Here is a 12,941-nt window from a genome sequence, read left to right on the forward strand (position 1 = left end):
TTGCATATGTTTCCACTTCATTACGAAATCGAACAAGAGTACATTGTCTGAACATTGTTTCTTTAAGTATACAGAAATCCAAAGTATCAATTGATTTGAATGTACTAATTGGCTATATATGTAAATGAGGGAAAGCTTATTTATTTCGCTTATAAATAAGCTTAACTTTATAAATCTGATGGCTGTGTATTAATTTCCAAGATTTGTTGCTCCAATTGAAATTAAGATATCTTTTTTTAATGATCCACCATAGTTTCATGTGCTTTGAGATATTAATGTTTTCTCAGAGACATGTGGTAGAGACCATTCCACCTTGTTTATATCATTCATTGGTTACCATTGTACATAAGAAAAGAAAATCAATGGGAGTACAGCAACCCAAACCAAAAAACTAACCAAAAAAACACACACAAAAAAACACACACAAAAAAACAACATAATGTTATAAAAAAAAATCTATATTGTATACAAAATATTACGCATACTATTTTCCAGTTTATTTTAAAAAGTTAACTAATGAATGAAACTTTAAAAATGTACCTAATATTTGAAAAACTGGATCCTTAGGGGACTTGATATTAATAAAGTGTAATGACAGAATCATGTATTTAACTTCCAATCTTTATTTTTTAGTGGCGAGAGGGAAGTTACACCAAAGACGGATCACCCATACGAGTGTATGCCTCGTGTTCAGTTAGCAGTAATGGTGTAGACAACTGGTTACGGACACCATTTATAGATAGAGACAAGGCTAATAGTATTAGTGTTGAGATAGAATTCTCTATGAGAAAATGTTCTAGACATTCAGACCCAAGCTCTTTAACAGCTTGTAAAGAGACCTTTCATCTGTACTATTATGAAGCAGATTCAGACATTGCCAATGAACTAATGCCATCATGGGATGCAACGACTTACACAAAAGTAGATGTGATAGCCGCCGATTATTTGTACGAGGGCAAACAAGGGGAAGAAATCAAACTTAATTTTGACAAACAAGAAATAGCCTTAAATAAAGGACTAGGAGGGGTTTATTTAGCTTTTCAAGACACTGGTGCATGTGTTTCTTTAATTTCTATTAAAGTTTATTACATCAAGTGTCCAAACATAACTATGAACTATGCCTTTTTTTTGGAGACACCTACAGGAAGTAGTCCACAGGCGCTTGAAGAAAGAGAAGGTGTTTGCATTGCAAACTCACAGATGGAAAGTAAAGCCACTTTACTGTGCCGTAGCTCAGGACAATGGTATTATAACAGTGGTAATTGTCAGTGCATAGCGGGATATGAAGGCAACAATGGAACAGAATGTCTAGGTATGTATTGTTGTGTTGTCAGATTGCTGTCTACTAGACTTTAGCTTTGAATCCTTCTACCTAAAACAGTGGAAATGTTTCTAGTTGTCAACCTAAAATATATAGACAAATAAACATATTTCCCATAGAGGACCAATGATAGACAAAATCAAAACAATTATGCAAAAAAAAAGTTCTTCAGAAAAGAGCGAGGTAACTTGAAAAAAAAAACTTTTTTGATCATTGACAATACAAAAACGTAAATAAATAAAGTTATTTACAGAAAACAGGTGTTAAGAGATAAGTTAAATTAAAACATGATGGTGCAATAAAAATATTTGAATATACATTTTTTTTAACTTTCCTATAAGCAAATGGTTATTAAATTTTAATCTAATCATATTGAGGTCATTTGATGTTAATAGATATAGTCATTATTTGGCAATAATGCAGTAATATGAGATTTTAGATTTCCTTAACTATCAAATTATCAAAAAGATGATTGCATGGCATTTTTACTGCACCATAAAGATATCCCCCTTTGACAGCCCTGTAAAATACCATGGTTGCATATAAAAAGTATGAGAATTTTATACATTGTTGGGTTTGATATTTTGTTCCCAATGTCAATATTTATAAGATATTTAAACTAAATGTACCTCAATGTGGATTAAAGTTTTTTGTTTCACAGATATATATTGAAGTTTAACACTCAAGTTTTCATATCTACAAATTTGTTTGCTATCTCCAGTCAAGTTTGTGGACTTTGACGAAGTCTTGGTTGTTCAGGCTCAATGTGAGAAAAAGATTTTTAATTAACAAATATTGCAATAGAAAAAAAAGCCCAAATAGTTACAGCTCTCTTTACACGATGTAGATCTGAAGTTAACACATATATTCTGTTTGGATTCAGTGGATTTTAGATTCTAGTTTAAATTTTTTTCATTGAAAAAAATAAGAATAAATATACTTTAGAGTAACTTATCTGTCTGGTTAAGAAAACTGATAGGCATAAAAATTTCAAAAATTAGCTCACAGCAGAATTGTTTCTTAAATAGCAGCCATTGGGTCTTCCCAAAACCAACAGTTTAGAGGGCCAGAAATATGAAACCTAAATAGACAGACTGAGAGGCAGATTTAGAGGGATTTTCAGGGCCCCCCCTTTTGTTGGAAAAAATTGGTTGATTATATTGGGAATCACTGAAGCATGACTGGAACCCCTCTTAGGCAGTCAGTGGGTTCCCCTTATGAAAATTTCTGGATCTGCCACTGATAGAAACCTCAAACCTTCTAAATGTCATCTTAGAATTTAAGTTTCATCACTGAGTTACGTAATTTTCATGAACCTGAAATGTACAGACATATATTTCTCTTTGATTTTCCTAAACCTGGTTAAACTATCACAAATACTATTATAAGAAATTTTATTACAGCCGACAAAACAATAAATTCTAATTCTGCCTCAGCTTTATAGAATACACCAGAATTCCATTACATAGATTGCTTTGCCTGCTAGTCGTTAAAACATCCTATCCTTCAGTTCTGTGTTCCATCATATTCAGGAATGTAAATACAACTCTATTTCCGATAATAAATCATATTTTTCTGGCCATGAGGGTGACCATAACTGGATCAGCTCCATGTCAGAGTTGGAACATAATCAAATTTCTTGCCAAATGTAGTCGTAAAATCAGAGAGCAGGATCGTAAAAAATAAGTGTTCTTATAGAAAAAAGAAAGATTCTATTGGTGAAAATACTAAAAATCAGATAAGAAGGAATTACAAATTAAGGGGGAGCTTTTATTAATGAGAAAATAATCAAACTTTCGCTCTCACTTATCTATCACTGGAAATAATGGATCTGGAAAATCATTGATTTTTTTAAAGCTAAATTATATTTTATTACATGCCATCATTTCCAAGACTCCATAATTAATCCTAAAGTTAAAAACAGACATGAATAATTGATGACTAGATGTTTAGATAATGATTACTGTATATAAAAAATGTAAACAAAATGGATAAGTCTGCTCATGTAAGGAAACTAAAACGATTTAAAATTGCAACATGCTAAAAAAAGTGTTACCGTGACCATATTAGTTGTAACAAAATTGATGTCTTAAACATTCATTACAACTGCAATAGATAGGTGCCATATTGAATTATAACATACAGTATAGTGTTAGTTAAAAGAACTTCAATGGTGGCCATATTGAATTGCAACTTTTTTTGGTTATTACACAGTTTTCATTATTGTTGCCTTATTGGATTGTAACACAACTTTTATTCTGTAAATTTATGAGCAAATTCTGAATAGTTGCTATATTTAATTTAAACTGATTTTATATCATCATAAATATAGTTAAAGAAAAAGACTTTTGATTTTCACACCATAGTGGAGAAGAGATTATTAAAGATTGAAAAGTATAAATAAAGACATAGTGACTTACAGCTTGGCATATCCTTTATGTATTGTAGAGGCATTGTTAAGTGACCTGTGTTTGAATACTTTCAAGTTTTGTCATGCTAGGCCTTTTTATGGCTGACTACTAGATGGATTTTGCTCATTGTTGAAAACCTCAAGTTGCTTCAATCTGCTTCGTCTGGTCTCTGTTGGATAATTATCTCATTGGCAGCCATAATTCATTTCCATATTATGTATTATCTAGATGTCTATTTTGTTTTTGTAATCTTGGGTTATTGTCTCGCAGTACTATTTGTGTATTTGTAATTTTGCCACAGGGATTTAAAGACTTATGAAGCTATACACTGTAGGAATGCTTACTCCTGTTCTGCTGCATTAGAACCATTTCCCATTATCAAATGTGTGATTCTCATTATTGAAAAACTACAAAGACAATTTGTCAAAGAAAAGATAAGGATGTAAATATTTATCTAGAAAATAAAATTATACCAACATCTGCAAAAATAGTTTTGGCTTCCCATACTGCTATGATGTTGTTTTCTTGTTTTTTAGGATGATTTTCTAAAAGCATTTAAAAGACTGTTGTAGTTCCATGCTTGGGTGCTAATGTCCTTTTAACTATTGATGGGAATGTTGTTAGAGATCATTACGTAATCCCCATGATTAAACTCTTAGTAATTTACAAAATACGCCATTAAGATGGAAGTCGTAAATTTCTTAGGGAACAAGGCTGCTAGGTATAGGCTTTGGGTGATTGTGAAATTTATTTCTGAATTTTGTCAAAGGCTCCAAAGATCTGAATTGATATAACAGATAAATGGTAATACCCCCCCCCCCCCCCCCCCAAAAAAAAAAAATTAATATTTGTTTTTTATACTTAATTAAAAAATAAAAATACAGCCAAGTTTTTTGTCAAATTATGGTTCTCTGACTACAAATTCTGAAGAGTGTCCACCCTACAATCAAATCTTGGATCACTCCAAAAAACAGAAAAGAGAGGACTTTAAATGGATAATGAATATATTAAACAGATGTTAAACTGTCACCAGTTATTAATCCAATCAATTGATACACTAGTATGATTTCTCAATATTAACATATTTAATGTCGAAAAAATGAATACATATAAAAATTGAATCGTAATTAATCAAGGGTTTTATATCTGAAAATAAGGTATGTTAGTACAAGTTTGATGTAACTCGGTTCAACATTCATGCTTCATCAGAGATCTTATTCTTTTACAAAAAACATAAATTTGTAATAAAAACAGAAAAATCATAATTAATATAAAATCTTTTGCAATATTTTGTCAGCTTGTTCCTTGTAAGATGCCATAAATAACATGTTGAAACAATAACTATCTACTAAAAGTACTTTGAAATAAACACTTTATTTGCTCTCCAATGTTTTGGTTCTTTTAATACAAAAAAGTTTATGTGAATGACATGTGTGGTTTACTTCTGCCCAAAGGAATTGGAGATTTTACAGTGGATTTTTGGATGCCAATTAATTACCGTCTCTGTTAACAGAACTCTACTTATGGATAGGTTTCCATTGATGAAGTAATTTGAGTATAAGTGATACCCTTTTACCACCATGTTGGAGGGCAATGTGTACAAATTCTTTCATAAGTCAACCAAGGTTAATTTATGCTGACTGCTAAACTCCAGAAAATTATTTTCTGAGCAAGGTCAACATTAAAAATATCTTTGTTTTCCCTCCCCGACTGAAGTTATCAGGGTATGGGTAGGTAGGTAGGCAAATTATTTTATTTTATTTCTTGATATAATTTTTCTATATTGAAGTTTTACAAAATTCAACAGGTAAGATAAGTCAAGAAAAGTGGGGTATTCCCTTTATTCATTGTAAACCCCAGTCTTCTGGTGTTAAAAACAGCATACAGGGACCTCCTTTTTTCTATTCATTTTATGGTATGAAATCTACAAAAACACACATTCTTCATGTGATAACAATGTTTAATGAAAGCAAGTGTTTCATTAGTTAAAAATCAAGCTTATTTCAAGTCTAACTTGATGCATAACTCAGAACAAAACAATTCCTGTGTTCACCAATTCATACCTTGATCATCAATTATGAGATGACAAAAAGATATGTTAATGACTTGGGAATTAAAATTCAATGAATACAAATTCTCAGTAGAAGTGAACATAATTCAGTTATGTTCAGTTACACCTGGATCATGCAGCTTGGTTAATTAATTCCTAAATAAAAGATTTGTATGTTTTTTTTCGAGTTCTAGAAAAAACAAGGCTTCACTTATTCATGTTTTGTTGTTCCTAGACCTAGAATACTAATGAGTATTTACAAATTCAACTGATGCAGTTATAACGTAAAACGTGCCCTTTTGTAAATTACATGCCATAAATTGAAAAAAAACCACATTTAACTGGATTTGTTTACACCAGAAATCAGGGATGTTCCCTGAAAGCAGGGAATTCACGTATCCAACATTTTCTGACTTGTGCCAAACCTGTTCGAAGTCGAAGACAAAAGTAAATTGATTTCAAAGTACGATTCAGACCATTTTTACTAAAGATTTTATTCTTTAAACAGGAACAGAGGTAAAAGACAAAGCAAATCAAGGTGCACTCAGTGGTTGAAAGATGCTTCAGATTTTTATTTTCAAATATCACATTTGCTCGCAACACAAATCGTGTGGACAGGCATTATGTTTGTTTTCCTTGATTCCGAATCATATAGACGCTTTAATGCAAGAATGCCTTGATTTAAAACGCTTGTTGACTACAGCATCGGAAAGGTATGACAAAAAACCAATGCACGTTTACATTGGCAATCCTCGGTAGAATCCGCTAATCTCCTTCTATCCGTTAGATGAGGGTACGGAATCGGCCGAGTTGAGACGAATGTGCACGTTTACTACAGCATCGGATAGATATCACCAAAAACCAACATAGCAAAAAAAAAAATTGGACAAGAATGGCCAATAAAATTTTTCGAGTCGAGGCGATTTTACCGGGTCGGTAGTGGGAGGGGAAACAAACAATATTTTATTTTTGGCCCAATATCTATTTTTTAAATCACCGAATAATTTATGGGTGCAATCTTAAGTAACTGGTCCACTGTCCTTTGTCAAACTTGCTCATACCACATTTGGAAATTGGTTAGCACTAAATTTTTCAGATATGCCCCTGGACCCTCTAAATAAAATTAAAAATCCTATTTTCATAAATTATAACTTAGTAATTAGAATAAAATGTAGGGACTGGTATGATTCTCTTAAGTTTATAAGATAGCCTATGGTTTGAATTCCTGTAAATGTGACAGGTTTGGTTTTCAATATGACAGTTAACAGCACTGATACATTTGCATGTATGCAATTTCAACACAATCTTTCTTTACCATGTTGTCATTCCTTTCTCAATTTACAACAAACTCAATTTGTACATATCAAATTAAAGAACTTCATTTGCAAAATGAATAACCAACATTCAATTTATTATTTTGTTGTGTTTTTATACTGCAGTCTTTTTCTCAATCCCTTGAATCAATTGCAGTTGATGGATTTCTCAAGCTGCATTTTCCTACAGATTCTTGTAAATGATAAATCACACGATGGAAAAAGATAATTATATTTTCCGATTTAGATGTAATATACAGTTAGTTAACTGGAAAATTTAACAGATTTTGATCTCGCTCCAAAGAAATTCCATTTGATTTATGTTACAGAACTTTGGTGGTGTATTACCAATAGAATTAAAAGAGGCAATCGTAATGCCAAGCGTACGACATAAATAAATCCTATTTACTTTCTGCCAATATTTTGTAGAATTTTATGCTATTTTTGAAGGCAATTGATGTGAATTTTGCTGATTTTGAAACCAACATAGAAGATACATGTGACATTTAAATTAGCGTTTTCCCATATCGTCATAAGAGGATAGAATCAAGAGCCGATAAAAAATGCTTTATGATAGATTTTTTCTGATACCATTTGATAGAGGAGGAATTAAATTGATCATTTCTGATGAAGTGTACTAAAGTTATATTTTTCAACAACCAAATTTGGACAACATTATTTGCCATCAGATATGAGGAATTGTACGAGAAAAGGTCACAACCTTAGTCTTATCTAACAAATTGAAAGTGTGAAAGGAAAGATTTTTTAAGAGCCTACATGCTATCTTTTAATAAAAATGCAAATGTATAGACACTCCAGCTTGTAAAAGAGGATTGAAATATGCATCTTTTATGTCATAAAAAAGATTAACTTATTATATTTACTGATGGAATAATCATGTCTATGAATAAAATGAAGATTTCTCCTGAAAAATAATGAGTATATTTGGCCTGAAGACCTTCATCTTCATCTGTTCGAGAAAGTTTTGAAAATGAAGCTAATACTATACTCTATGAACTGAGTAAACAATGTCTTGGGGTCTTGTTTTGTCCAAATATTACCCTGAAAAGTACAAAATTTAAAATATTTGAGGACTGCTTTACTTTAATTTTTCAAGTGTTAATTTTATGAAGGTTTTTTTCTCGGATATTATCACATGTTGTAGAATTGATTGATTTTTTTAGTCATTATCTGAAAGTCCAGCCTTTCTTTAGTTCGGGAAAAAAAGTTCAAATTTATTGTCTTGAAATCAATGTACTGTTAAGAGAATTCCATTTAAGAAAGTGAATCCATCAATATTTTTTGCTTGGGTTGATCCATTGCAGCAGACAACTCTAAATAAATGAAACAAATGGAGGAAAATTTGACCTTTGCTTCATTACGGATGTAAATCGAATAAACAATTGAATTTCCAAATGATAAAACCATAGATCAACCTACAATCAATTGGTTTAAAATCGATTAGAATTTATGCTGTAGAATTAAACATAATGTGGCATTCTCTTGCTTTAAAGAAACATCGCTTTTCTTGTCATTTTAAACAATTAAACTTCATGTCTTGATTTTTTCTTCTTAAGAAATTAGATTTTACTTTGAAAAAACAAACAATGATCTGCAGTTAGGAGGAAAAAAAAACGTTAATTTAATTTCGCCCGACAAACACTGTAAGGAAATGCAGCATGTTAAATTGACATCTATTTTTCTGTCAATTTGCACGCTTTTAAATCTGAAGATACAAGTTTTTATGTAAGATGGGGATTTCCCTGTGCCGATTCGTTTGATCATGTAATCTGTAATGTCAAAATGTTAAGTGTTTTCAAGTAGCTTGCAGTTGTTAGAAAAGTTTGATATATAAAACACTGAAATCTTCAATAACAAAGAAAATGTTCATTTTGTCAACGGCCTTATATTGTAAGCTAAAAGTTTTCTCTAGGCATAGCTTTATACAAATGAATGATGTTTTAAATTGACTGTAGTTTAGATAGTAGTTACTTTTTAAAGGAATTAAGTTGTTGCAGATCTTTAAAATACTTGTATAGAAGTAAGGAGACTATTGTCACGGTATGATTGCCAATGAGACAACAATGAATTACCAAGGGCTTCACTGCCTGGCCCCCTAGCAGGCAACAATCATGACAACTTCAATACCCATAAAATAGTAAGCCATAAAAGGGCCTTAAGAATGACAAAATGCTATAAGAAATCAAAAGAGAATACTACCAGCATTTTTCATGTTAAAAACAACAGCAATAAAAGTATTCCTCAAATTTTATCAAATATTTATAAAAACAATTTTGGCTTGAAAAGCAGGGAGATATTATAAGACAGATATACAACTGCACTCAATAGCATTAAAATGTTTTTTTCCAATCTAGAATAATCAATTAAAACTTTAGCATCCGCTTATCTTTTAATAAATCATGATTGAATTTTGATCGTAAATAAAACCAAACCAAAGAGGAAGCAAGATGTATCTTTTTATGGATTTGTTTTGAAGACTAAAAAGTAATAAAAAAGGCTGATAAAACTGTTTTTAATAGAAACTTGGTTGATATATTCTGTAACAAGTACAGATCTATCCCATATATTGCATGTTTTATGGAAAAATTGTTGCCATTTCTTGCATGCCTCGTTTCAAACATCACATTACTATTTGAAAACTGACGTTTTATTAACTTTAGAAAAGTCTTGAAATTTCCTGATAATTTGAAAAAGGATGTTTAATTTACGAAAACGAAGTCTTAAAATCAGACTTAGTATACAGATCTAACTATATAATTCTCCAATGTCTCATGAAAATTTCCTACTTGTTCCTTAGATATATCACCTGGTCCCTTGATCGTGGACCATAAAACGGAGAGACGGGAGAGATGGCGGACAGCGAACATGCAATATGCATTAATGAATTAAAGATTCAAACAGAATACTTAATTTTGAGATGATAGAAAACTAACTCAAACTTAATTGTCACTACAACAATTTTGCATCATAAGGCCTTTGATTTTTATCCCAGTTAAAAGGGTTGGATCAATTTGAAAGTGAACATCAAACAGAATATAAGGATACAATACACTGGTGTTCTACAAATAATGAGATTAAACCACCCCCTTCATGTTCTATATTGACGCAATATACTCATAGAAAAGTCAAGGAAAATGTAATAATAATGAAATCGTACTGCATGAATAATGCCAAAATCAAGTATGTGTACTCTATTACCTTATCATTTCTCTTTTATCGTTCTGAATCTATCTTGTCAGGCGAAAAATTCAAATGTAAATTTGCATAAATTGTTCCTATTTTATGATACATTCTGCAGATGAATTAACATTGTCAACATTTTTAAATAATTCAAAGTAAACTTCTGAAAGAGGATAAAGTCAGGTGAGCGAAACAGATGTTAATGAGGTGATGATTATGACTTAACTTCAAAGATCGGCTAAAAACGAGGGAAGAAAAATCAGTTTATTGTAATAATATTGCTTTATTATCCCACTGATCTTTATCTACCTCACTGGTTTGTATTGATGTGAAAAAGTTATGTCAATTTTCTGGCTAAAAAAAGAGGGAAGATATGTACATTCTGAAAAAATCCTGATCATTAAAGTTTCATTAAGGACCAAGAAAGTTATAGGTGAAAGATCTGAAGATTTATCTGTAAGAACAGTACCTGAGTGTCTTAAAATTACTGAGATATGATAAGTTATAGTTCTACTGGGTTATCACTATGATTTGTAAGAGGAAATTCCACAGAAAAAACAACTTCATCAATGATGGATTTAGAAAACAGCCTCAAAGTAATTTTGAAAGTCTGATAAGAATTACTAAAAAGGAAACCTTGGGTTTTTGATGATTGATAATGACTGAATCCCAGTTTGTTCATGTTTGGGTCCACTCTGGACCTTATAATATGATATTGTCTTATCTCAATTGATAATGCCTGAAGCCCAGTGTCATCCATGGTGCCAAGAGACCAAATTGAATGTCTGTCTTCAACTATGATAACTGAAGCCCAGTTTGTTGATAATGGACCACACCTGACCTAAAAAATTGTCCTGCCAGTTATTAGACCTTACCCTGGCATAAAAATAATCAGAATTTGCCTGCCTAGTAAGTAGTCAACCCTATAGTGATATTGCTCACCCTAAGAAGTGTGAGAGTTAGATATTGGTTACCAATTTAATTACATGTCTTGATCATTAGTGGTCATGCTATAAAACGTTGGCTGTTTTTAATGTATTAATTTAGTACACTTTACTAATGCTCTTCCATTAAGTTTGGCCGTAAAATATATAATTTAGTTATAAACGATAAGTCATTTGTCCCTAGTTCTTCATTCATTCCTTACTGATGACTAAATATTGATGTTAAATTCATAAATTTCCTATTAACATTTACCTTTTATATTTATTTATTTCAAATGATTTCCTAACCTTTTATAGAAAGTTAATGATGGAGCAAAATTTCCCATTACGAGTGCATAGATGTAAATCAAATATGTATGGCATTATATATTGCTGCATCTGCAGGCATTAATTTCATATTTTTTGTCCAATTAAAAGCTGATCTACAATTAGTTACGGCAGTGTGACAATTTTTGTGTGCTTTTTTAAGCCATAATATGTAATTTGTGGTAGCTGTTTACAAATGAGTGGTCAGATTTAAGATTACATTACTTTATTACGGGGATGAGTAATTGTAAGTTTCATTAGAATTGTGATACACATTGTACACTGTTATTATTTATTAAAGAAAATGATGTCTAAATAGTATGTAAAATGTATAAGTGTCAGCATGAAGACATCCATAATGTCACATACTTTTGAGAAAGGAGAACATGCCGAGAATGCCTTTAATTTATGATTCTCAAGTATGATTAACAAGTAAAACGTTCTTTTTGTCAGTAGACAAGGGCAGGTTATTTTTGTTCAGATCATGTTGAGCCTCAGTGCCCCTCCGAGTAATGGTTTCAGAGTTGGACAAAATATGAGATTTAAATACCTGTTTCTCTGAATATCTTGTGTGAGATGCATTATGGTTAAACTAGTCCTCCTTATATCTTCTGTGAAATTCTGGTTAATTGGGGGTATTTTGTTTCACTTTGGAAAGCCATACTTTAGCAAGCTGTTTACAGGGTCGGGTCAACATTGCTGAGGGCTGTTACAAAATTTGCCAAAAAATTGTTCAGTGTATTCCTCCAAACACAAACTAAAGATACAGTAAAGATAAAGGCTATTTACTGCTATTTGGTCGGGTTGTTGTCTCTTTGACTTAATCCCAATTTCCATTTTCAATTTTTTTTTTAATCACTGAAAAACGAAGTGCAAATAAACATGGCTGCACCTGGGATGCATTGACTTTAGCGGCTATCTTAGTGCATAAAATTGTGTCTAGTCACATGCAAAGTACGAAACCTGTCATTTGCAGATCTTTATATTTGAATAAGTACACAGGTTAATCTAGTATGACTTTTCATCAATATGCATAGATAAACTTGAAAGGAAAATTAGAAATTATTGAAATATAAACTGCCAATAATGCATACAAGGTACACAACACATATACCTTATTCTCTCTGTTGTGATATCGTCTTTTCCTTTAAAAAAAAAATCACGGGAAGATTAAATTTTGTGGACATTATAAATCATGATGTTTCCAAGACAGACAAGATATTCTTTCCTTTTCACTTGTTTGTCAAGGGATATAATGTATTTTGAAATGAATCAGTGTGAGAAATAGTAGGATTATGTTAAGCCATGGTCTGAACAAGAAGATGTATTATTTGACAATCAAATATAAATGACTGTCAGGCTGAAGTAGAGATATTTGCTTTTCAAATTCAAAAC

The 12,941-nt window shown here is 31.4% G+C and overlaps 1 protein-coding gene across 6 annotated transcripts in view; it reads left to right on the top strand.

Annotated features, from left to right (window-relative positions):
* LOC143056322 (ephrin type-A receptor 4-like) overlaps nucleotides 1-12,941 on the top strand; it is an 88,012-nt gene that overhangs the window by 43,325 nt on the left and 31,746 nt on the right. For all 6 annotated transcript variants that reach the window (XM_076229411.1, XM_076229414.1, XM_076229409.1 and 3 more), the window contains one exon: nucleotides 634-1,312. In XM_076229411.1, the coding sequence (XP_076085526.1) occupies nucleotides 634-1,312 (679 nt within the window). The remainder of the gene's footprint in view (nucleotides 1-633; nucleotides 1,313-12,941) is intronic.

This window comes from Mytilus galloprovincialis, chromosome 13 (assembly GCF_965363235.1).
Source record: "Mytilus galloprovincialis chromosome 13, xbMytGall1.hap1.1, whole genome shotgun sequence".
Classification (NCBI taxonomy): domain Eukaryota; kingdom Metazoa; phylum Mollusca; class Bivalvia; order Mytilida; family Mytilidae; genus Mytilus; species Mytilus galloprovincialis.